This window comes from Trichosurus vulpecula, chromosome 1 (assembly GCF_011100635.1).
Source record: "Trichosurus vulpecula isolate mTriVul1 chromosome 1, mTriVul1.pri, whole genome shotgun sequence".
Lineage (NCBI taxonomy): Eukaryota > Metazoa > Chordata > Mammalia > Diprotodontia > Phalangeridae > Trichosurus > Trichosurus vulpecula.
The window spans coordinates 102821614-102848023 of record NC_050573.1 but is presented as its reverse complement, the minus strand read 5'-3'; the positions used below and the strand labels follow the sequence as shown (position 1 = coordinate 102848023).

The 26410-nt window shown below is 41.3% G+C and overlaps 1 protein-coding gene across 1 annotated transcript in view; it reads left to right on the top strand.

Annotated features, from left to right (window-relative positions):
* Positions 1-26410, top strand: part of TG (thyroglobulin) — a 385510-nt gene that overhangs the window by 67701 nt on the left and 291399 nt on the right. Inside the window, 2 exon segments of the mRNA XM_036741632.1 lie at positions 4276-4432; positions 16990-17214. Of these exon segments, the coding sequence (XP_036597527.1) occupies positions 4276-4432; positions 16990-17214 (382 nt within the window).

Below are 26410 nucleotides of genomic sequence, written 5' to 3'. Positions count from 1 at the left end.
TACTCCTTCACCCCTCCCCATCTCAAGCACAATGTACTGTGCTTGTCCCTGAGGGTAATACGAAAACAGGAGATGTTCTAAAAGTCTTAGTTGAGTTTTGAGCTATTCAAGCTGTAAATAAGATGTGTCCTCCACCCTCAAAAAGCAGCTATGTGGGATAGTGGATAGAGTACCAGGTTAGGAGTCAGGAAGACTCCTCTTGCTAAGTTCAAATCCTGCCTCAGACACTTACTAGCTATGTGATGCTGGGCAAGTAATTTACCCTAGTTTCCTCATCTGGAAAATGACCCGGATAAGGAAATGGCAAACCACTCCAGAATCTTTGCCAAGAAAATCCCAAATGGGGTCACGAAGAGTCAGACATAACTGACAAATGACTGAACAACAACCTGTCTTCAAATAGCTTATAGTCTAATTGAAGATGATAAAATGTACAGATATATATATATATATATATATATATATATATATATATATATGTAATACAAAGTACAATATAAATTCCATATAAAAACTAGAGTAGCATCGTGCAATAGTGGATAGAGAGCTGACCTTGGAGTCTTGAAGGGTTCAGATCCTGCCTCTAACGCAGCCTGACTGTGTGATCCTAGAAATATCTCTTAATGTCTTAGGGCCCCAGGCACTACAGCACCAGTGAAATCTCAGATCCAATATCAAACCTCATGAAGTTCAGGCTCTCCTCCCATTTCATTAGGACAATTATAGTAGCTTCCTAAATGATTTCTCTGCCTCGAGTGTCTCCCCTCCCCAATCCACTCTCCACACAGCTGCCAAAGTAATTTTCCTAAAGCATAGGTCAGGCCATGTCATCGCCTCTATTCAGTAAACTCCCATGGTTCCCTGTCACCTCTAGGATCCTCTATAAACCTCTATGTTTAGCATTGAAGCTCTTCACAACCCGACCACTGTGTGGCTTTCCAGTCTTCCCATATTCTTGTTTCCACTTTGCACACCTTGTGGTCCCGTGACACTGGCCTACTTACTGTTCTACATGCATCATCCTCTGTCACCCACCTCCATGCTTTCGCACTAGCTATTCCCCATGACTGAAATACTATTCCTTCCAAACTCTGACTGAGAATCCTTGGCTTCTTTTAAGATTCATTTCCTCTAGGAGTTCTTTCCCAGTACCCCAGCCTCCCCTTCTAAGGTTTGTTGTTGTTTAGTTGTGTCCAACTCTTCATGACCCCATTCAGGATTTTCTTGGAAGAGATACTGAAGTGGTTTGCCATTTGTTTCTCCAGCTCATTTGACAGATGAGGAAATTGAGGCAAATAGGGTGAAGTGACTTGCCCAGGGTCATAAAGCCTAATAAGTGTCTGAGGTCAGATTTGAACTTGCATCTTCCTGACTCCCAGCCTGGAGCTCTATGCACTGCACCACCTAGCCGCCCATTCCTTCTAGGTTACCTTCTATCTACTCTGTATTTATCTTTTGTCGGTGTTGTTGTTTAGTCATTTCAGCCATGTCCAACTCTCTATGACCCCATTTGGGGTTTTCTTGGAAGAGATACAGGAGTGTTTTGCTATTTCCTTCTCCAGCTCATTTTATGGATAAGGAAACTGAGGCAAACAGGATTAAGTGACTTGCCCAGAGTCACACAGCTAGTAAATGTCTGAGGCCAGATTTGAACTCAGGAAGATGAGTCTCCCTGACTCCAGGCCATACATATTGATATAGATAAATCTATCTATCTATAGACAGACAGACAGATAGCTAGCTAGCTAGATAGAACATAAGCTCCCTAAGGACAAGAAATGTTTTCTTTCTTTTTCTCTTCCTCCTCCTCCTCCTCCTTTGTCTCCTAGTCCTTAGTACAGTGCCCACATGGTAAGCACTTAATAAATGCTTGTCAGTTGTTTGACAATAGCTAAGCAGATAAAGGAAGACTTAGTGAACTGAGTGACAGTTGAGCTAGAATTTGAATATCAGGCATAATTGCAGGATTTGAATATGGGAAATACAGGAATAAAGAATGATGCAGCAAAGGTGCACAGGTGAGAAAGCAGAGGGTGTGTATGGTCTATGAACAGTCCTGTTTAGCCGGACGGCGGAATACGTGCAGGAGAACAGTGCGAAATAAACCGAAGGCAGAGGTTGGAGCCGCTTGTGGATGCTCTTGAATGCCAGGTTAATGGGCTTAGACTTAGACAGTAGGATATATATCTATGGATTATTTATATTTACACAGCATTTTAGACTTGCAAAATGCCTTTCTTGCAAAAACCCTACAAAATAGCCTCTGCAAGTATTATTCTCCCCATTTTTTTTTTGCTCTGAAAGCTATAATGTCTTGCCTATGATCACATAGCTAGTGTCTGAAGTGGGATCCAAAGTAAGGTCTCCTGACTCTAAACGTTCTTCAATAGAGTCACTGAAGAGTTTGAAGTACGGGGCAATATATATGACCTATATATTGATAACATTTAACAATAGTCATTTATTAAGTGCCAACTGTATGCATACCAAAATTATAAGCACCAGGCCAGGGATTTTATCCTTTTTAACCTTTTTTGTGTCATAGACTCTTCTGACAATCTGATGAAAATCTGTGGACTTCTCAGAATAATGTTTTGTTGCCCATATTAATAATTAGATGAAATGAAAGTGAAAAGATGTAATTTTTCCCATCCAAATTTATAAACTTCCTGAAATCTATCCATGGGGTCTGGAATCCCAGACTGAGAACCCTCATATTAGGGTGAATGCAAAATTTAGAAAAAGTATTGGTCCCTATCCTCATGGAACTTACAGTTTAGTAGAGGGAGACTATAAATGCCTATTTAACATATCAATCATTCATCACATTACTATCGCTGCCATGACTACTACTACCAGCTTATATTTATTATTTATTCAAGGTTTTCAGGTTATTTTATGCTCCTTATCTCATTAAATCCTCATCATAGCCCTGGGGAATAGACAGCATTATGATACCACAGGTCAACAAGATGAATTTGAAGCTCAGTGATTCAATGACACTTCCATGGTTACATGACTGTAGTGCAAGGTTTTTGGGGCTGGGTCCAGTATGATTTCCATTAATCACTGTGGTGCCTCTCCTAAGAATGCCTATGCCATGGGCTTGTTCTTGTCAATGTTGCATTTGGCTATGAATCTCTTGGCTGAATCATTGAATAAAACCTCTGAGTTCTCAGGAATCACATGCTAAACACTCTTCATGAGCTCTAATGTGTGTAAGAATATGTGAAAGGCATAGTTTTTGTCCTAGACCCATCAGATATTTCCTTAAGATGGTAGTTGTAATGCTTTAATTCCCTTTTTTCCAGTTTTTTAATCCATGTGGAAAACAAATGGCCAAGAATTGCCCACGTTGTATGCAAAGGAGGTTTCCAGGAGATTGGGGGTTTAGCAATAGAGATTTGGAAGCTAAAGTCAGGGGAAGAGATTATATGGACCTGGTGGGGCAGAATGGCAGTAAAAAGCAGTGTTCAAAAATCTCGAATGGTTCTCCATTGCCTACAGAATAAAGTGTGAACTCCTTAGGTTAACCTTCAAGGCTCTGCATGACCTGGCCCTGGCCTTCCCTTCTAGCTTTATCTCCTAGTACTCCCCTTCCTTCATATTATGCTCCAGGTAATTGGATTATTCTCCAATTACCAAACATGAGTTTTCTTGTGCTCAGTGCCTTGGCTTCCTATTGCTGTATACCTCATAGGCACTGGAGGATGACGGTGGGAAGCTTTCTAATATCTTTAAAACTATATCATATAGTAGTTAGAAGATGTGAGTTCTACTGTACCACATTGTATTCCATTCTGTTGATTCAGTTTTCTATCCTGAGGCAGAATGTGAAAGTGGAGAGAACACCGATTCTAGAATCAGATGATCTGGGTTCAAGTGCTACCTCTAACACCTGCCATCCTGTGACTTTGGACACATCACTTAACCTCCCTCTGCGGGCTTCAGTTTTCTCACCTGTAAAAGAAGGAGCTTGGATTAGATGGCCTCTTAAGTCCTTTCTACCTTATATAATGAAATCATCATGCTAAGGACAGCGGAAAGGAACAAAGCAGTTGTGGGCTTTCTCCATTATCTAGAGAGATACGTTTCCCATTTCTCATTACACATAGTCCAGGACATAATTTCCCATCATCACAAAACCTTTTAGAGTAATATGTTTACATGTTAGCAGGAGTAGATGAAATGAGTTGAAACTGCACTAGTCATGATGATGGTTGTGAAAAAGACAGAAGTCAGCCTCTTAACCCAAAGGTCTTTGTCTTGTTATAGGTGAAGACTTTTGGGAGTACCGCCTATTTTCCTGTCTGTGATGATGCTACAGTGCAGGTGGAGTGTCTGACTGTGGAACGCCTCGGAGTGAATGTTACTTGGAGATCCCAGCTAAAGGACATCTCAGCAACCTCTCTTCCTGACTTCCATGATATCGGTAAGCTGTCTTCGTACTTTAGTGGGTTTAAGTAACACTATATCCTTCAAAATGAGCTAAGTTTAGGTTTGTTTGTTTGTTTGTTTTTTAATGTACAGTGGACTGAGTATCAACCTTAGGTGGAGGAATACTCCCAGTGGCTAAAGCTCTGGATGAGTCAGGAAGACCTGAGTTCAAATCCAGCCTTAATAGCCAGGTACCCCCGGCCAAGACACTTAACCTCTGTCTGTCTCAGTTTCCTCAACTGTAAAATGGAGATAATAAAAGCAACTGCCTCCCAGAATTGTTGTGAGGCTCAAAGAGATCATATTTGTAAAGCACTCTGCAGACCCCAAAGCGCAAGCCATCAGCATCATCATTATCATTAGTTCAAGTTCTGATTCTGACAGACACTGACTGTGTGACTATGGGTCTGTCCTTTAACCTCTCAGTGCCCCTGGGGACTCTCTTTTCCCCCATTTATTGATTTATTTTTAGTTTTCAACTTTCACTTCCATAAGATTTTGAGTTCCAAATTTTCTACCCATCTCTCTCCTCCCCCACCCCAAGATGACATATAAATTGATAGAGGCTCAACATATACATTCATATTAAACCTCTTGGGAACTCTTTTCTCCTCATTTATTTATTTATTTTTGGTTTCCAACTTTCACTTCCATAAGATTTCGAGTTCCAAATTTTCTCCCCATCTCTCTCCTCCCGCCCACCCCAAGAAGGTATAGAAATTGATATAGGCTCAACATATACATTCATATTAAACCTCCTGGGAACTCTTTAAGATAAAAGTTATAGATGTCATTATGCAATGATAGAAGGATTTTTCTAACTAGGACTGCCCGATATCAATAAAAATCACATCTGGTCCAAAAATCAAACAAAACTCAAACAAAAAAATGAACGTATATGGGGAGGACAGGAAGAAACTAGAAATCAGAGAATGTTACTGAAAGGGACTTTAGTACATAGAGGAGCACTTAGAAGGAGTTGGGTTCAAGTTAGAATTTTATAATCTTACTATTGGAAAGAAATGTAAAAGATTATTCCAGCCTCCCAGGAGTTATCTCTATAATATCTTCAACAGCTTCAAAAGTGATCCTCCTCTTGCTTGAACATCTATGGTGAAAAAGGGAAGGGAATCATTATTTCCGTAACGCCTACTGCACACCAGGAACTGTGCTAAACACTTTACAAATATTATCTCATCTGATCCTCATAAGAACCCTACAAGGAAGGTGCTACTATTATCCCCATTTTAGAGGTTAGGAAACTGAGGCAAACACAGGTAGGTTAAATGACTTCCCCAGGGTCACACAGCTAATAAGTGTCTGCAGCTGAATTTGAACTCTGGTCTTCCTGACTCCAGGTCAGCTTCCTATCCACTGCACCATCAGCTGCTTCCTAGTGATGCAGGGTTTTCTCTATTAAGGCATTTTATTCTATTTTTTCAAGTTGTTAGAAAGTTCTTGGCTATTTCCACTTGGCTAATTCCACTTCCTTACAACTTCCATTCATTGACCCTGGTTCTCTGGAGATAAACAGAACAAATCTAATCTCTTTTCCTAATGAGACCCCATCAGAAACCTATCATTTCCTCTTTAATTCTCTTTTCCATGCTAAATATACTCATTAACTCTAATCATTCCTCTTTGTATTATCTGGTTTTAAGCCTCCTTTTCTTCTTGGTCTTGCTCTTCTAAATATACTGTAGTTGAAACCACAGTGCTTCATTTAGAGTAGCCTAAGATTGAGTAAATATTTCTAGCAATCATTCCATATTGTTGTTGTTCAGTCATTTTCAGCAATGTCCCGCTCTTCGTGACCCCCTTTGGGTTTTCTTGGCAAAGATACTGGAGCAGTTTGTCATTTACTTCTCCAGCTCATTTGACAGATGAGGAAACTGAGGCAAACAGGGTTAAGTTACTGGCCCAGGGTCACACAGATAGTAAGTGTCTGAGGCCAGATTTGAACTTAAGAAGGGGAATTTTCCTGACTTCAGGCAAACTATCTACCCTAGCTGCCCAGTTATGCTGGCTTATGCTGAGCTTCCTGATCCACCAAAGTTCTTTTTTTTCAGATTAACTATATGCCTAGTCATATCTCTCCTAGCCTTTGTACTTATGCTGTTCGTCTTTGGACCCTGATTCTGCTATCCAATGTGTTAGCTATCCCTCCTGCCTGATAAGCGTATGCCATCTCAACTTTCATCCGAGTAATTGACAAAGCCCTGGACCACTGCATTAGAGCATTGGCTCCATGTTGACACTGATTCACTGATTACAAAAGGTCACAATTGGTTGCAATGCTATTGTGCTAAGATGTTGCCCATATTTTCCATCTGAGTCACAAGGGTAGCATGGGAAATTTCGTCAAACGACTTCCTGAAATTAAGATACCTTGTGTCTTATGCCTTAATCCCTCTAGTTATTTGTATTACTGAATATGATTTGTTGAAACAGCGCCTAGCCTTAGGCAAAGATGATGCAGAAAAGAGGCTTTCTTAGGCTGCAAATGAAGTATCTTAATCTCAAATTTCATTGCCTGGGGATGGTGTCCCTTTAGGGTCGAGTCTCACAATGTATGATTTGGTAATTATAAAGTTGAGTACTCTACCGCACCACAGCAACATGGGCTAAATTTAACTGGGATGACTATGTCGGTTTACAATGCTGTCTGAAATTTAAGCTATTCTGAGTTGTTTTATGGTCTCTGTGAGAGCACAAAGATTAAATAAATTCACTTTATATCCCTGCCTCAGGAATTTTATATGCTAAAGTTTTCCTCAGCCCACATAAAAAACACAGAATCATAGATTTATAGAGTTGGACAGGGCTTTAAGACATAGATTAGGATAAAGACCAGGGCATTATGGAGTTGGATGGGATTTTAAGATAAAATCTTAGAACTGGTATGTTAAAACATAAAATATAGAATGTGAGAGCTAGAAGGGACCTCAGAGTACAATGTTAGAACATAGAACATGGAAAGTTAAAGCTAGATGGTACTATAGAATGTAGAATGTTAGAAGCAGAATGTAAAAACATAAAACCTAGAATGTGAGAATGAGAACAGACTTTAGATTACAGAATGTTAGAACACAGAACATGGGATGTGTAAGCTGGAAGGAACCTTAGAAGACAGGATATTAGAGCCAGAAGGGACATTTGAATACAGAATGCTAGAACAAATGACATAGAATTTTAGAGATAGAGAGGACCTTAGAAATCAGCTAGTTCAACCATCTCATTTTAAGGGTGAGAAAACCAAAGCTTTCAGATATGAATTGGCTTGACTTGGTAACAACTAGGGCCAGAATTGTGATACAAACTCAGGTCTCCAGATTCTTAATTCAATGCTTTTTTCCAATACACTACATTGCTTTCCATGTTGTATTCATGACCTTCTCTTAGCCAATTTATAATAAACACAGTAAGTAACTAGACTTGTATCCTGAAGAAAAACATAGTACTTTAGATGTACTCCTATTCATAAGAAAATAAATTCTTCATGAAAGCTGACCTGTGAAAGCCAAAGCTGGAGTCACCAGAGGACATCTTGTGGGAGGATGTGGTTTCCCTCTTTGATAGTGACCTTGAAACGCTAGCAATGTACTCAAAATATTGGTGGTTTCCCTTAATAACTTAACACTATTTTTGTGTCCTTCATGGACACACATGTTAAAATAGATATGATTTTCCAATGAAAATTCTCTCTAATACTCCTACTTCAGTTCAACTACTTTATATAAACTTTATGACCCCATTCACGGTGAACGTTCCCTAGAGTCATTTAAAATATTACTCGCTTGCTACATGAGAGACAGCATGGCATGTAGCGGAAATAATAAGTATGACACAGTTATAGAACACTTTGACATTTTGCGAAGCACCTTTCTCCCAACAACTCTGTGAGTTAGGAAGGAAGAGAGTACTGGTCCAGAAATCTAAAGACCTGGGCTCTGGACCTGGTTCTATAACTTACTAGTTCTATGACTTTAAGTAATTTGAAATCTCAGTTTCCTCATATGCAGGAGTTACCTCCCTGTGAGGTAAGTAGAGGATATTATAATTGAGAGAAATATTATTGTAGGAACTTGGAATCTCTGATATATTCAGTCTATGGGGTATTTAAAGTATTTAAATTTGTGATGTCTATGTTGCATATTAACAATTAATGTTGAAAACCTGACAGTTTGTGAACTATTTAGTCAATATCTTCTTAAAGGCAATATAGCCAGTGGATATAGGCCTGGTCTTAGAGTCAGGAAAACTTGTGTTCGGTCCTTGCATCAGACCCCCACTAGCTGCGTGATCATGGGTAACTCACCAAAACTTTACATTTAAGAGGAGTTGCCAGTGGGCACTGGTGGAGGGAATTTCACACTAGGAGTTACCCACATCAATGAAATCCCAGATCCAGATGAATCCACCACTGCTACATCCCCCATCCCACCCCACTCCTTCTCCACTCCCTGCCATAAACCCTGCCACTTTTCTTACCTTTTTGGGTACTTGCTGGTTTAGCCTTAGAATACCTGGTTTCCTACATTGCTCAGCTCCTACATCATCTTGAACATGAAAAAATGTTCCTGATCTCCCCAGCATTTGGTTCCCTCCTCCTCAAAATTCCTTTGTCTCAGGGGCAGCTAAGTGGCACAGTGGATAGCGCACTGACCCTGGAGTCAAGAGGACCTGAGTTCCAATCTCACCTCAGACACTTACTAGATGTGTTATCCTGGGCATGTCACTTAACCCTGATTGACTCCCCCTCCCCCAAATTCCCTTGTATCTATTTTGTATGTAACTACACATGCACATGTTGTCATGCCTGATAGGATATGAACTGCTTCAGAACAGGGACTATCTTGCTTTTGTCTTTGTAGCCCTAGAACTAACATTTTGTGTATAGCAGGTACTTATAAGTGTTTGTGATTGACCGATTTGGTTGTCCAAGCAGCCCGGTGAATGTCTTTTCCATGTATCCAAGGTTAATCGGGTGATGGATAGGTACCTTGTCCTACTGATTGAAGAAACATGAGGAAGTGTATAGAATAGACCCTGGAGTTGAGTCACTTGGGTTTGAATCCTGCCTCAGACTATTTACTAGCCGAAGGGAATAGTAATAAAATCTCTGTTATGAGGCAGTTGTGAATATGAAAGAAGGCATTTAAAGGGCTTTGCAAAATGCAAAGGGCTATAGACAAGTCAGCCATCCAAGACTAGGTCATCTCTCAGATTTATAGGGCCATTGTCAGGCTGAGAAATTGTATTAGTTTGTTAGCAACATTCCGATTTTTAAAACACCAAGTCTACATTCTCCATCATGGATTAACTGCACTACTCAGGGTTTAACTGACTCTCCTTCCTGATCAGCAAACAAACAACTAAGTCTTGCTTGATGATCAGGCAGAAATGTCTTTAGTGAGGCCTTGCAAGCTCATGGACTTTCAGGAAAATTTCAGGCTCAATATAAATAAAAATAAACTCACCATGACTTAAGTTGAACATATTATCTTCCAGCCTGAAGTTTCTCCTTCCTTTAATTTATCTACATCTGTTAATGGGGTTAGCATCCTCCTAGCCACCTGACCTCATAAACTTGGATCATCTTTAATTCTGTTTTTTGTCTCTCACTCTACAATATAATCAGTTGACGATCTATAAATATTTTTAAACTTTTCAACATCATGGGGCAGCTAGGTGGTGCAGTAGATAAAGTGCCAGTGTGTAACACTGGACAAGTCACTTAACCTTATTTGCCTCAGTTTCCTATCTGTAAAACGAGACGGAGAAAGAAATGTCAAACCACTCTAGTATCTTTGCTAAGAAAACTCTAAATAAAGGGCAGCTAGGTGGTACAGTGGATAGAGACCCAGCCCTGGATTCAGGAGGACCTGAATTCAAATTTGGCCTCACATATGTAATAGCTGGGTGACCCTAGGCGAGTCACCAAACCCAATTGTTTCCCACCCCCAAAAAAGAAAGAAAACTTCAAATGAGGTCATGAAGACTTGGGCATGACTGAACAATAACTCAACATCTTAGCCTTTCATATGCTTGAAGACAACTGTCACGACTGCTGTTTCTTTTCTTTTTAAGACTAAAAAATTCCAATTTCCTTCAATCAATATTCAGTAAAATGATCTCAGGGCCTCATGCCATCTGGGTTTCTTCCTCTCAATGTTCCCCAGATTATCAATGTCTTTCCTAAAATGTGGTACCCAGACCTGAACAAAATAATTTCAGATATAGTCTGACTAGGACAGAGAATAGGGGCCCTATTCCCTCCCTCATCATGAACACTAGGTCTCTAAATACAGCTGAAGATCAAATTATCATACGAGTACCAGGGGATATTTCATTAGAAACTTTGCTGAAGTCTAGTTAAAGTATGTGTAAAGCAATTCCCTGACCTACAAATTTAATAACCCTACCAGAAAATGGAAATGAGGTTGGCATGGCATGGTCTGTTCTTGATGAAATGAGGCTCATCCTTTGTGGTCACGGCTCCTTTTATTTTCTAAGTGTTTGCTAATCGTCCCTTTCGTAAAGCCATTTGGGATTTTGCTAGACATCAAAGTGAGCCTCACTAGCTAACAGCTTGCAGACTTTACCCTTCTCTGAAAATTAGGACAGTATTAGTTTTTGTCCAGTGCTATGATACCTCTCCAATTCACCATGATTTTTCAAAGATCGCAGCCAGTGCCTCAGCAGTTAGAGGTATGCAGATTACCTGGGACAAGGTAAAATACCAAATGTAATAATACACTTTAAAATTTTTAAAACTTATAAAATATAATATGCAAAATATCCTCTTTTCATAGCAGTCACTTGTGTTATACGATTTTGAATCAAGTTCAAAAGATCTTGACGCATTCCATAATTCTCCAACACTTTTATCACATTAGACATTTAGCTTCTCTTCGATTAAGTCCATTTTTCCATATCTGTTGTTGTACAGTCTTTGCAGTTATGTCCAACTCTTTGTGATCCCATTTCAAGTTTTATTGGCAAAGGTAATGGAGTGGTTTGCCACTTCCTTCTCCAGCTCATTTTATAGATGAGGAAACTGAGGCAAACAGGGTTAAGTGACTTGCCCAGGGTCACACAGCTAGTAAGTGTCTGAGGCCAGAATTTGAACTCAAGAAGATGAATCTTCCCAACTCTAGGTCTGGCACTCTATCCACTATGCCACCTAGCTGCTCTGTCTTTCCCACGTCTAGCCTTGATTAAAGTCCATAAGTTTTCAATTTATTTTAAATAAGGAAGTTCCCAGGCCATTGAAACACATGTACTTTCCTCTCTTGGATAATTTTCTTAACCTTTTTTGTGATATGTGCCATGGTTCAAGGTCATGTTTCAGTACTCTATCTCCCTTGAGGAGTTTGTATAATTCTGGAACAATTCTACTTTTCAGTATATTACCATATTTTTCAGAAATTAATATTCTCTCAATGGGGATGAGCCTTCTAGGCCAACTCAAAATAAAAATATCTATGAAACATTTTTCTGGGAGAATCTTTACAATCTGATGAAGATGTCATGATTTTATAGACTCTCCTGAACTAATGATAATGGGTTTAGTGCATCCTTGAAGAGAAAAGTGAGTTTTGGCAGTAAAAATTACCTTCCTCCAATCTTTAGTACTTCAGTCTTTGTATTGTCTTGCCTATAATAGTGTTTTCTTCATGGCAATGGTTAATAACTGTTTTTTTTAACTGTCTTCTTTATATTCTTCCCACACTCTTGAAAAAGCCTACACTCTTACTGCAGAGGAATCAGTAACAAGCCCTCCCACTGCCAGGTCCCACTAAAGGCCTTTGCTTCATTTCTGAGTACTACTTAGGCTGCTTTGCAGCAATCAGTTCTTGGACTTGTTTTTCATTCCCAGCTACACTTCCTCCTTGCACTTTGGGGAAACTGATCCTGATTCATTGTGGTCTTGATTAATCCTCAAAACATTTGACTTCCTCACACTAACAGCCACTGCAATATCTTCAACTTCTTAAACTTCAGCTTTTTAAAGAGCTACCAGTTTTACATGTTTCCTTAGAGTAATATCCATTACTAAAACCATAGAATTAAAAACACAGTCAAAAAGGAAAAAAGAGAAAGAAAAAGAAAAGAAAAGTTTGATAGAAAAAAATTTAATAGATAGAATAGATAAAAAAAAAGCACAGCCAAAGAGAAAACAAAATGTGTGTGTGTAGCGTGAAATCTAGCACTCATCTGACGGAGAACTAACTAAAGTTTGAGAAAAGCTCCATTTGGTTTCTTGTGGCTACGGCTGGATGTTATGAGTCAGGCTAGTGTCAGTAGAAGCACATGAGCATTCCCACTGGTGTTACAGAATGAAATCATATCAAAATCATTTATCTACCACTGAATAGCTGCTGGCCCATTTTTCGATGCTGGGATGTGGCTCATCTGGACTTGGCAGCTGCACTTCAGTAAGGTGCTTGGTGCTCTCTTCTTATCTCCTTCATTCTGTGTTTTAACTCTCTTTTAGCCATTTTTGTCCTATTCTTTTCAAACTAAAGGGCTGATTTCTCTCTCCACTGTCCATTATTATTATTCCGCCTTCTCTGAGCCACAGATTTATCACTTCTCCGACATTCCTCTTTTCCACACTGTAAGTAAAAACCCAACTCTTGAGGTGAATTCCAACTTCTAAGTCAAGAAACAATCATCTAATACATAGGGAAAATGCTAGGTTCTAGATCTAGGGGATCTAGAGATGGAAAGATAAATAAAATGTAGTCTGTATTTTCTTGGAGCTCTGCCTTTCCCACTTGTAGTGGAGGGGATGGGAGTGTGGATGTGCATTGAGCGGTGAGAATTTGGGAGCAAATTCACTTTGTTCTCATTTCCGTAGATACTGACATTATAGAGTTATGAGAACGTAGCCCAGGAGAAGAAATTTGGCCCCTTCCTTCCAAGTCCTCTATGGCATCAATCTTCTGTGATAATGCATGGTCACAAGCTAGAAGACAGTTTTGTGGGGAGACATCTCATTAACTCTCATATGTAGGGTAGGCCTCTGTTCTCCCTCAGACTCATTCCTGGATAATTTTAGAAGCATTTGAAGTTAGGATAAAGTAAACTGTTTACCCCTGGCTTTATTTGCATAGATATTTCTGGCAAAAACAACTTCAGTGGGTTTTGGTTATGTGGCAATTTTAAATTGGCTTGTAGTAATGTGAATGTATATATTCTATCTGGGAGCCAACCCAACTGTTGATATAGTGCTTATCTATTTTTTTCCAGTAAATGTTTCCAGTCTGACAGCTGGAGAACTTTACTAAATTGTTTAGTTTTAAGAACAATATGGTCTAGCTTAAGGATGGCCAACACAATCACAGAAGGAAAGGAACTGAGTGGCATCTAGTCCAACCAGAAGCTGACAAATCAATTAATGAATCAGCCAGCATTTATTAAGCACCTACTGTATGTCATACACTGTGTGCTGGGCCAAGATTCCCTTCTCAGGCACCCCTGACAAATGCCCACCCCACCTGTCCTTGAATACTTCCAGTGTGGGAAAACTCACTTCACCCTGAGGCTACCCATTCCACTTTTAGATAGCTCTCATTTTTAGAAAAATTTTCATTTTATCAAGTCAAAATCTGGCTCTGTACAACTTCTCTCCATTGTTCTTAGTTCTTCCCTTTTGAAACCAAGCAGAAAAAGGCTAATTTTTCTTTCACACGATAGACTTTCAAATGCTCGAAGATATTTAAGGTGTAGTTATAACACGAAGGCAGAATTCATAATTTCAAAAAAAATCATAAATATGCCTGAATGGTTCAGAATCGCAAGATATAAGGAATTCTCTAAGTAGAAGGCAGAGGAATTAAAGCATTTATTCAAGCTCCAAAGTAGCAGACCCATAGACCAGTGTCCCCAATTCGATATCCTGGCCCAAAGCTTCCAGGCCCAATAAGTCCACCTCACAATAGTAACCAAGAGGTTACAGAAAAGCATTATGACAGTAAGCCGAATCACATTCGTGTTCCCCGCCAATGCCAGGGCCCTCCAGTAAGAAGATTACCCACTGGCCTCAAGCCCTTGTTCAGCACTCTCCAGTCTGCACGTGGGCCAGTCCTGCTCTCAGTAGCACCTGCTGCTTCAGCTTCTTCTACTTTGGCTTCTACTGCTACTGATTCCACTGCTCCTCCTTCTCCTGCCTCCGCCATGTCTCAATCTCCAAGCTGTGTTCTCTCTTTTTGTACAGTCGTTAGACGTCATCCAATCAACTAGAACATCATATGAGCAACCAGAACCTAGGCGCCTACCATTGGCTCTGGTCTTAGCAACACCCCCCAGGACCCCAAGGGCATCATACCCACATCAGCTCAGTGTCCAGCAGCTAGGAATTTTGGGCCAACTTGGGAGTGAAGATATAATCAGACCTCCCTTCACTGGTCCCACCTCGGCCTCACCTGAAGCCCATTCAAATCGTGGGGGGAGGGGGTGGGAAGATCTTCTCATTTACTGTTTGCCTTAGCAGTAGTGGATAGAGGTCCAGGCCTAGATCCAGAAAGATCTGAGTCACACTTTCCTAGCTGTGTTACCCCAGGCAAGTGACCCAACTTCAATCTGCCTCAATTTCCTTAACTGTAAAATGGGGATAATAGTAGCACCTACCTCAAGGATTGTTGTGAAGATCAAGTGAGATAATATTTGTAAAGGACTTACATAAGTGGGTGCTTAATAAACATTTTTCCTTCCCTCCCCTTAATCCCACTTCTTCAGCCTAAACATCCCTAGCTCCTTTAACTGATCCTCACATGGCATAAACTTGTGGCTTTTCACCATTAAGCTTCTTCCGGATTTTTGTTGTTCATTTGTTTCAGTCATGTCTGGCTCTTTATGACCTCATTTGGTGTTTTCTTGGCAAAGATACTGAAGTGGTTTGCCATTTCCTTCTCCTGCTCATTGTTTTGTTTTGTTTTTACAGATGAGGAAACTGAGGCAAACAGGGTTAAGTGACTTGCCCAGGGTCACATAGCTAGTATGTATCTGAGACTGGATTTGAACTCAGGAAGATGAGTCTTCCTGACTTCAGGCCCAGAGCTCTATTCACTGCACCACCTAGCTGTCCCTTCTTCTGGTTGCTCCCTGGATGAACAATGTCCTTCCTAAAGTGTGGCACGTAGATCTGAACACTGTAATTGGGAAATGATTTGATTAGGCCAAGCTACAAAGAGATATTACTTCTTTGGTCATAGACACCAATGCTCCTCAGTAAGGCCTAGTAGTGTGGGCATGGGCCAAACAACTGGTGGCCTCTGCAGCTGCCAATGAAGAATTTGTAAGACCTTTTTCTTAGAGCCTTTGCTTTACCTGCTGCTTTACAGTGTGACTCCTCTGGCATCCAGGGTCTCCTGACTGTACACTACAAAATTATCTCTTCTTGTTCCTTTTCATCACAGTCACAGTATCCATAGAATCTCAGAGTTGGAAGGAATCTCAGAGGTTGCCTTGTATAAGTCCTTGTCTGATCTAAGGATCTGCCATACAAAATCCCTGATAATAAGTGATCTGGCCCCTGCTGAAAGACCTCCAGTGGTGGGAAACTCATTACCATTTCTATTTCTTTGATAACTCACAAGCAAAGGTTGTCAGCCTTGTGCGAGGAGACATCCCATCAACCATCAAATGGATATGCTCTGCTTTTGCCTTGCTAGTAAATTCCTAGAACTCTCCCAGGGAGATAGCCCATGCTATTTTCAGACTGCTCTAATTTTTAACAAGTTCCTTCTTATAGTGAACTAATGTCTTCTTTTGTGGTGGTAAGTGTTTATCTCAACTAGAGTACTAGGATGAAATATAAGGAACCTGGGGTCTAGTCTTACTTCTACCGTTAACCAGCTGTATGTCTTTGGGCAGCATGGAGTCTGAAACACTTGGGTTCAAGTCCCATCTTTAACATATACGGGCTGTGTGACCCTGGGCACTTAAAAAAAACCTAGCAACCTCTGTTTGCCACAATTTCCTTATCTGTAAAATCAAGATAGGAACAGCAATCGTTTCAAATGAAGTAATATTTGTAAAGTGCTAAGCACAGTGTCTACCGCATAGTACAAACTATAAATGTTAGCTATTATTACTATTGTGATATAATAGCTGGGGAGTGATTAGCACAATGCCTGGGACATAATGGGAGCATAATAAATACTCATTCCCTTCTTCCTTCCCTTCTAACATCCTATGTTCTAAGGCCCTTTCTCAGCATTATAGTTTATGTTTTAAAATTCTGTGACTACGCATATATAGCTAACCAAAATCTACTCTCCATCCATCCTTTGGTTTTCTCCTTCCCATAGTGGCTAAAGCTACATAGGAACCTCTGTTCTACCAAGCAATCCAGCAGGTGAACATCTGCATGGCTGACTTCCCATGTGTCTAAGGGCAGGCATCTTGGTCTCCTCTAGTGGAAGGGAGGGGATAGTTATGGTGACTGGGGTAGGTCTAAAATGCTCCTAAACTGTGGTCAGTGCCTTTCCTTCTATAACAGATAGAAACAGAGTAAGCCTTTCACATCATTGTCTCTTACAGAAAATGCCTTCATGGGAAATGACCTCGTTGGACGCTTTGTAAAGCTAATCCAGAATGGTGGTTTCCAGCTTCATTTAGATTCCAAGACCTTCCCAGCAGACACTACTATACAATTCCTCCGAGGCGATTACTTTGACATGTCTCCAAGTGTGCAGTTTGGATGCAAGAAAGGATTCCAGAAGTACTCTCCACCAGGCAGAACAGTCCTGTATTCACCTGGATGTGGTATGTCGATTGTCTCCTCTTCTCGAGGGACAGATAGCAGCTCCCAATAATGATATCTCCTTTTGTTTCCATCTCTATCTCTTGTTCTTTCTCTCTGCCTTTATCTTCCTTTCTCCACTACTCTGTTATCTCTATTTTTCTCCCTCTCTTTCCTATCTTCCTCCTTTTCAATTCTTTCCTACCTTTCCCTCTTTCTGTCTCTTTCCTTCTCCATCTTGCCCTTCCTATCACCATGTTGTTTGAATTAAACAAAGCTATCCTAATGACAAAATGACACAACTCCAGAACCCAGATCAACCTTAAAGGTGAGCAGAGGTTGCTACTTATATGATATAATTTTGTAAATCACATAGTCTGTAAGGGACCTTGGAGATCATTCATTCCAACCCACGTGGGAGAACGATGAAAGAATGGAAAAGCATTTAAGTGCTTACTATGTGACAGATACTGTACTAAGCACTGGGGATACAAGTAGAAAAATCAAGACAGTCCCTGCCCACGAGGAACTTACATTCTATTGGAGGAAGACAAGATATATAGGGGAAGGAGGAGTGTTCTGGTCTAAGAAGTCACTGGGTTGGTGAATAAAGTTATAGAGCAATTGATTCACATACTCATTCCAGGAACAGTAGTGTTGGTCTGATTATAGACTCTGGAGCTAGGTGTGGAAGAGGATGATGATGTTGGGTTGTTTCATATAGACATAGTGAAGGCTCACCAATCAAAAGCCCAGGGACCCAGGGACATTTAGTAGGATCTGGAGTACAAGAGCATGGCAGTGAAAATGTCCAGGGAACACCAGTGTAGGGGTCTGGGTAATATGGAGGAGTGATGGATACATCCGACCTTGTCACAATCACTGGGAGGACAAGAACAAAACAAAGCTCAGAGGAGGTCCTGGGTTGGTTCTGAGGTAGAAGTGGTAGCTCCACCATACTTTCACTGATCCTTGGACTTAGAGCATAAATACATCAATTCCCACCACTCCATGCATCAGCGTAACTTGGGGTGCTGAGGGGCATCAGGGATTTTATAGGGAGGAATGGTGTCTAACTCAAGCGATCCAATTAGATTCCTTCCTATAAGGTCATAGGCAAGGAGCTACTACTCAGCAAAGTTGAACGGGTCATAGATTTATGGACCTGGAAGGGACCTCAGAGGCCATCTAGTACAATCCCATCATTTTACACATGAGGAAACTGAGGCACAGAGAATTTAAGTGACTTGCCCAGGGTGGTACAAGTATTAACCATCAGAGGTGAGCTTACATCCTCCTACTCCAAGCTTATTTTCACTGTTTCACAGGAGATGGAAGTTTCTATCTGTGAAAGCTTTCTGGCAGATTCCAGAAAAGGGAGGGGAAGTCATAAAGCAGAAGCAGTATGTTTGTAAGAAAGACCAGGCCAGAAAATACAGGGTTTTGTTGTTTTTTTTTTTTTCCCATGAACACTGTGTTATCCCAGGCAGTACCCTTAACCTCTCTGTATGTCTTACTTCCCCCCCTTGTAAAGTAGCATTAATTATATTCTCACTGTCTGCCTCAGAGTGGGCAAAACTTAAAGTGCCATAGAAATGGGAGTGGGTGCCATTATTATTGGTGTGGGTGATGTGTTTAGTTTTTCGAGACGTTCAGCAGTTTGGTTAGATCAACATGTGGAGGGAGCCCCACTGACCCCATCTGGGAAGTTTTAGGCACAGTCTTCTGTGGCTTTGGGGGAAACTGATTTTTAATTAAAATTCAACGAGGCTGTTGGCTTGTGTCACTTCATAAGTAGCTTTGGAAACCATTTCCCCCAGAATGGAGCTGAAACTTTTTTTTCCCGGGGAGGCTTAAGATGAAATCTTGATTTATCAGCCCTCTCTGTATGCATACAGATCACTGAGTATTCAGGAAAAAGCATTTTTATTATGGATGGAGAAATACAGGACTTTTTGATTCCTCCTCAAAAAGAGTTCTTACCCTTTTTTTGTATCATGGACCCCTTTGGCAGGCTGGAGAAACCTGTAGGCCCCCTTCTCAGAATAATGTTTTTAAATGCATTAAAAAAACAGAATTACAAAGGATCCCAAAGATTAATGAAAATAAAGATGTATTTTTCCCATCTGAATTTTTAAGCAACTTGAACTCTATCCATGAATCCCAGGTTAGGAACCTTTGCTCTAACGTATTGTTAACCAGACTCAGGCCTGGCTTCCTGTCAATTCCTAAAACTTCCTTAGAATTTCATCCATATCAGGGTGAAACTGCCATTGCTATTTATTATATGTGAGAATGAATTCAGCATAGACTCTTAGAGCTGGAGGGGGCCTTAGTGGTTACCTGAACTGGAGTGGGAATTCAGAAGGCCTGGGTTCAAATCTCAGCACTGCCATCTACTACCTGTGAGCAAGTCTTCCCTCTGGGCCTCAGTTTTTGTCTCCTGTAAAATCCAATTCAATTTAACCAATGCTTATTCAATGCCCACTATGTGCAAGCGCCTTCGAGGGGCTTTTCCCAAGGCCTTCTCATACTGCAGATATGGCTGCTCTTGGCCAGGCTGTCCCTACTGCATTCCCTGGCAGCGGCCTCCCCAGCAGACTCCAAGCTCTGCCCTCTGCCACTGTTTTTGCCCCAGGCACCAGATGTTCTAGGAGTATCTCTGGCTGCTAGAATTCAAATACCTAGCTCTAGGCCGCACCTGACCACTGCTGCTTCTTCTAGTCCTGTGGGTGGGCTTTGAAGTAGCACGAGCCAGGATCTCAGAAGGACAGACATCTGCCTGCCCCCCAATTCCTCACCATAGTGATAACCTAAAGGGAGAAAGACCCAGCCCTGAGTACAGCACAAACAGCAGGTGTATTGCACTCTTAGCTTTATTAAATCCATATAAGGATTCAATTCAAGATATGTCAGTCCCTTTCCTCTCTCCCTTAAATACTCTCATTGTAATTAGTTGTAGTCATTCAGCTATTTCCTGCAGCTCTGGCATCACGAGAAGGTCCAGGGCAATTTCCTGCACATAGCACAAGATGTCACTTGTGACTCCTCTCTCCATGCCCTATAATACCCTATTCTCCTTTCAATACTTACCGACAATGTCCAGGCCTAGATGGGGGTCCACAGTGGGAACTGAATGAAGGTATTAGGGTCTTTAGAGGGTGAAAACTCATGGTAAAAGTGGGGGAGAAGTACAGAGAAGAAGAAGCAGGGGATCCCAAAGGTCAACTTTGCCTCCTCTTCCATTTTATCTAATAACAAAGATAGCTGACATTTATAAAGTATCATAGATATGTGCCCAAGATAGGCCTTACTTCTTATTCCCATTTCCCCCTTCTGTAGCTTTCTCACTCATTGAGAATTAATAAATCTACACTCAAGGACATCAACGGCATAGAATACTCCAGAATTACTCAAGAGTAGAGTTAGAAAGACAAAGCATGGTAGCTTTAATCTTTCATCAGTGCCTAGAGAGAGGCTGGTGAAATCTGGCCCTTTCTCTTTTGTGTGGAAGCCCATTTGATGTGTGTGTGCACACGTGTGCACACACACACACACACACACTCATGGAGACACAGGCAGGGAGTGTTCCCAATGTAAAATTCACATCTGGAATACAGCTGTGAAAAAATAAGCAAATGCATCGTCCTGTGGAAAAGTGTCATCATCTCAGTCTCATCTGCTGGGGTGATCACTGGGGAGGCTGCTCTGGGGAGGAGGGGCAGCCGGTTAGCCCCTTATGATTACCCCGGGGAATGGGGAATTATGGAGGATCAGCTGGGATTGTAGGTTGCGGTTGAGACTGGAATGCCTGGCAGGAGAAGCTGGATAAAACAAGGGAAATGAAGCCTTTGTTTACAACAGCGTTGTTAATGCCTGTGTTTACTTGCTTGTCCCTGGTCCAGCCATTGGCTGCTCCCTTCGGAATTACCTGCATGCAATGAGTTTACCAGGCTAGTCCATTAAAACCAGAGCCCTAGCGGAGCTGTTTCTGATTTACCAAAGCTGGTTTTCTGCCCTCCCCCTTGTTCATTACTTGTGCTTTTACGAGAGCTATTTTCCTATTGCTTTTCTTATGAGTTAGCATTTTGGGGTCCCTGATGTAGACTGCAGAAGCGCTCTAGAATTAATAGAATACTTTCCTCACAAAGATACTGTGATCTGATTCATGAGCAGTGTTTTTCTTCTCATTTTCTGCAAATACAAGAATGCACAAGCAGCTAGCTTGGGAAGCTTCTTTCTCTAGCACAGGTCGCAAGTTACCTTTTAGCATTTGAGGAATACAATCATAGAATTAGAGCTGGAAGGGACCCTAGAAACCAGTGAAGAAACTGAGGCCTGGAGAAATAAACTGATTTGTTCAAGATCACACTGGATTTGAACACAGGTCTCTTTGACTCCAAGTCCAGCATCCTGTTCTCCACAGAAAAATAAATAGGGCTGCTCCTTCAAGCCCAAATTTATGACTTAGTATCCAAGTTCATAAGCAGTGCTTTTTGATTTTAGTCTACACCTATGTTTTCATTGGTATAAGGAACTCCCTGTGAGGAAAATCCCTTTCCCAATGCAAATTGGCATCTGTTTTGTAACTTATGCTCTGAGAGTGGCCAGGGAGACTAAAAGGGTCAGTGACTTAAACTGGTGTATGTTGGAAATGGGGCTTGAACCCACACCTTCCTGATTCCAAAGCTAGCAGTCTGTCACTATATCATGTCCTGTCTATAGGGAATGCCACCTAAAGTAATGAGAACACAGGAAGAATTTGTGATTACCCTGTCTTGGGGAACTTGACTCCACTAACTCAGATCATAACCTGTCTATGACACAGTGGCTAAATGCAGGGAGATTGCCCGAGGCATATAAATTGTGAGAGGAAGCATCTGAATCAAGACTCCAACTCCAGAACTCTCTCCACCAGGCCATATTGTTTCTCTATTATAGATACCTCCAAGTGCCAAATGCTTTACAAATATCTCATTTTACCCTCACAACCACCCTGGAAGTGAGATGCTATTACTATCCTCATTTTATAGATAAGGCTGAATTTGGTCTTGGTTCTTCTTGACTCCACATCCAGCACACACAATCTCTCTCTCTCTCTCTCTCTCTCTCTCTCTCTCTCTCTCTCTCTCTCTCTCCACTGTGCCATGTGCCCTCGAGGATCTTACATTCTATGAGGGAGAGAGGATGTGTACACATCTATGGATATACAAAAAATATGATACTTTAAGGGAGCAGGGAGCCATTCGATTTGAGGGATCTAGAAATACCTCATGTAAGAGATGGCCCCTGACTTGAATTTTGAAAGAAGCAAAGATGGGGAGGGAGGACAGTCTGTATGTCCTGTGCAAATTTATGGAGATGGGAGATAAAGTGAATTGGGTGAAGAACTATAAGAAAACCAGTTTGGCTGAGCTAAAGAGTATGTGAAGGGGAGTGATGTTTAATAAGACTGTAAAGGTAGGTTGGAGCCAGATTTCTGAGGGCTTTAAAATCCAAACAGAAAAGTCTATATTGGAGACTAGAAGTAATAGTCACTAAAGTTTGTTGAGCAATGGAATTAAATGATCATACCTATGCTTTAAGAATAATACTTTGGCAGCTCTGTGGAGGATGGGTAGGAGAGGGGGGAGAAATGAGAAGGTTATTGCAATTCAGGGGAGGGGTGATAGATGTTGTTCAGTTGTGTTCAACTCTTCATGACCCACTTGAGGTTTTCTTGGCAAAGGTGATTGAGTGGCTTGCCATTTCCTTTTCCAGCTCATTTTACAGACGAGGAAACTGAGTCAAACAGGATGAAGCGACTTGCTCAGGGTCATGCAGCTAGTAAATGTCTGAGGCCAGATTTTAACTCAGGGAGATTAATCTTCCTAACTCCAGCCCATACTCTATTTAATGCACCACCTAGCTGGTGATGTCTAAAATACGGTGAAAGGGATGCGGGACAGATTGAGAGATGAAGAGTGAACAAGACTTGGCAACTGATTGGCTAAGGATGATGAGGGAGAGTGAGGAGTCCAATACGACTCTAAACTATGAACCAAGATGCTCAGAAAGAGAGAAGTTTAGAAGAAGGATGGGTTAGAGTGAAATCCCAGGTAACTAGGTGAGAGGGATATTAATTCATTTAGTAGTGCCATCAAAACCAGGACCCAGGTCTTTAGAGCAATGGGAAACAACACATTTTTGACAATTTTGTTGCAGGAACAACCCATTGAAAGAAAGAGATCGATAACTAATCCCTTGGAATCCTGAAAAGCTAGTGGTAACTTTCTAACTTACCAGGTTGGTAGCAGAGATCAGCTCAGAGTGTTTCTTGGGGGAGGGACTAATGAGATATGATGAAGGATCATAGTGGAGCTATATCAAATAGACAGATGGTATAGCCCAAGGCTGAATTATGAGTAATGACAGTAGTAGGACAATTAACAAATTATTTAAATGTTCATTTTCAAGACCAACAGGCTCTTTCTAATAAGATGTGTCCTCTTTCCTCCCACTATGAATGTTCATGAGTATATGAAAATGGGTTTGAATTTCTGCACGTATGTTTGACTTTCGCAATGTTTACATTTTGTAGCAGGCACAGAGGTTCAGATAAGAGATTTATATACTGATGCCTGGAATCAACTCCAAAGAGTTTGTGATGCATGTTCTCAGGTTGTTTGCTGTAATTATAGATACAGATGAAGTTTCAGTGGACAGTCGGTCAATAAGCATTTATTAAGCACTTACTTACCAAGTGCCAGGCGCTGTGCTAAGTGCTGGAAATACAAATACAATTAGAAAGAAGAAAGCCAGTCTCTTGAACTCAAGGAGCTTGTGTTCTCATGGAGGAGGACAGTGCATTAAAGGAAGCTAGGAGGGGGAGCAGGAAGACAAAGGTCCCAATTGGGGAGCATGATAGAGGAAGTCCTGGAGAGGAATGAGACATGTCTGGCCTGAGCAACCCCCCTTTCAATGGAGGCTCTGAGAGGAGCCATCAAATGAGAGAGAGAGGCTGCAGGGTTGGAGGCTACTTCCAGGGCTGGTGGGAGCTTCCAGGATGAAAAGTTGGGGCATAGTAGAGGAAATCCAGATTACAGCCTGTAGAGGAAGGAGCACAAAGGAAAAAGAGTCATGCACATTCCTGGGGATAAACTAGAATGAAGCCAATCAAAATCACAGACTCTCCCTTCTACATTTTCTGGCTCATGCCACACCCCTCACCCCTTTCCTTTTGAACTGTACACAAAGAAGGGGGTAGACTGGACTGAACAGGGTGCTGAGGCTAGTGTGCTGAATTTGGATTCACAGGACCTGAGTTCGAATCCTGGCTCCGCCACTTATTACCTGTGTGACCTTAGGCAAGTCACTTAACCTCTGAGAGCCTCCGTTTCCTCATCTGTAAAAGTATGAATTAACTGACCTTTGTGGTCCCTTCCAAGCTCCAGATCTATGCTCCTAAGTGAATGCCCAAGAGAATTTCACTGCCTCCCAAAACATAAGACACACAGACCCCTGCAAGAATCAAACCAACTGAACACCCATGAAAGGATGGAAAAAGGCTGGCCCCCAAATGGAGCAGAACTAGGCTTTTCCAGATGCTCAGCTCCGGTGAGCTCATTTGCTACATCATCATTCAAACTAATGTTCTAGAATGTTTCCCAGCGTGTTAAGACAGGGGCCAGTGTGAACTATGCAGCAGAGTCTATCCTCTTTGCTGTGTTCTTATAGCACCTTCCCAGGTTTGTCAGAGGCGTGAAACAAGGCCTGATTGCTTATAGCTGCTGGAGGAAGGTGTGGTGGGGAGGGGAGGGAGGATGTTCTTTCAGACTCATGTAGTTTCTAGTACTGGACAGGAAATGCCTAAATCCCAGCCTTTTCACTGCTCGTGGGGTCAGTCTGACTTAAATTGAAAAATGAAGTATAAACAGAAAATACCCAAGTATTTTTCCCTACTAGAGATATTAACTACCACCAACCTTCAGCTGAAAGTTAGGCATTGTGAATGCTACAATTTGAGGTTCAGTACAGAGACAAGAGAAAAGGTTCAGATGTGCTGCATCTCTTTGATGACACCTTTCCTGAAGCCCGCCTATGTTTCCAGGATGTTCCCAGCCTTGCTAGGTCCACCTCTAGATGAGGAGTGTTAACCTTATTTACCTTTAACCTTATCATGTATTGATTTGTTCTGAGTCTGCTCTACCAAGAAAAAGTTAGTGCCAGGAGGTGCTCTCCTGCAATAAGGATGACTGGTTATAAGAGAGAAATTTCCGGCAAATTAGAAATTCCTTAAACGAGATTAGGCAGTAGTGGTCCAAGCTTCTTAGAAATCTATTGGTCTTTCTAAATGTAACCGTGCTTTTGTTCTTCATACTGAACCAGTGATAGAAATCGTGTTTGGTCAAGTTTAATTTTGTTTAATTTTTGTATTTTTCTTTCTATTCTTGCCTCCTTCTAGCTGGGGGAGGAGGCAGGGGGGCTCAGTGTGGTGGGGCGTCATGAATTCTAAGAGCACTTACTTGAAAGCTAATCACAGTTCCAGAGATGAGTTTGGCTCTGGGCTTACTATTTCTCAGCCTGACTCATATGGGTAATGAAACTGGGCCCTTTGAGGGAAGAAATGAATTGTCAGTAGTAGGCTGGAAGGCACATTATATAATTTCCCAGATGTGGCTCTGGTTTTAAGCTTACTTAGAACGTGAAGCCTGAAGTCATACTGTATCTGGTAACTCAGCCCTTAGATTCAGTTGGCAGATCTTGGCCTCTTATGCTTTACTTCTTTGCTAAACTAATGCCAGTAAATCAGCTGTAGAAAGTTACGTTGAATTTCGGGCCATCGTTTATTTTTGTTATCTTCATCATCATTACAGCATTGCTCTGGTAGCCTCCATTATCTAGAAGATTGGAGAGAAATCTAAAAAGGACTTGGAGCAGCCAAAATAGAAGCCACAAAATCTATGCTTTAAAGTTCATGCCTTTTACACATAAGAGAGTCCCTTGGGCCTTTACTTACAGACGATTTTCTCCATATTAGGCAAAATTCCAACAAGTTTGATCATTGCCAATCTGTGACATGAAAAATAGGTGGTGGAGCTATTAGAAGGAGGTATATTTAAACATAGGGCAGCTAGGTGGTGTAGTAGAGAGAGCTCCAGGCCTGAAGACTTATCTCCCTGAGTTCAAATCTCGTTTCAGACACTTATTAGCTATGTGATCCTAGACAAGCCACTTTGC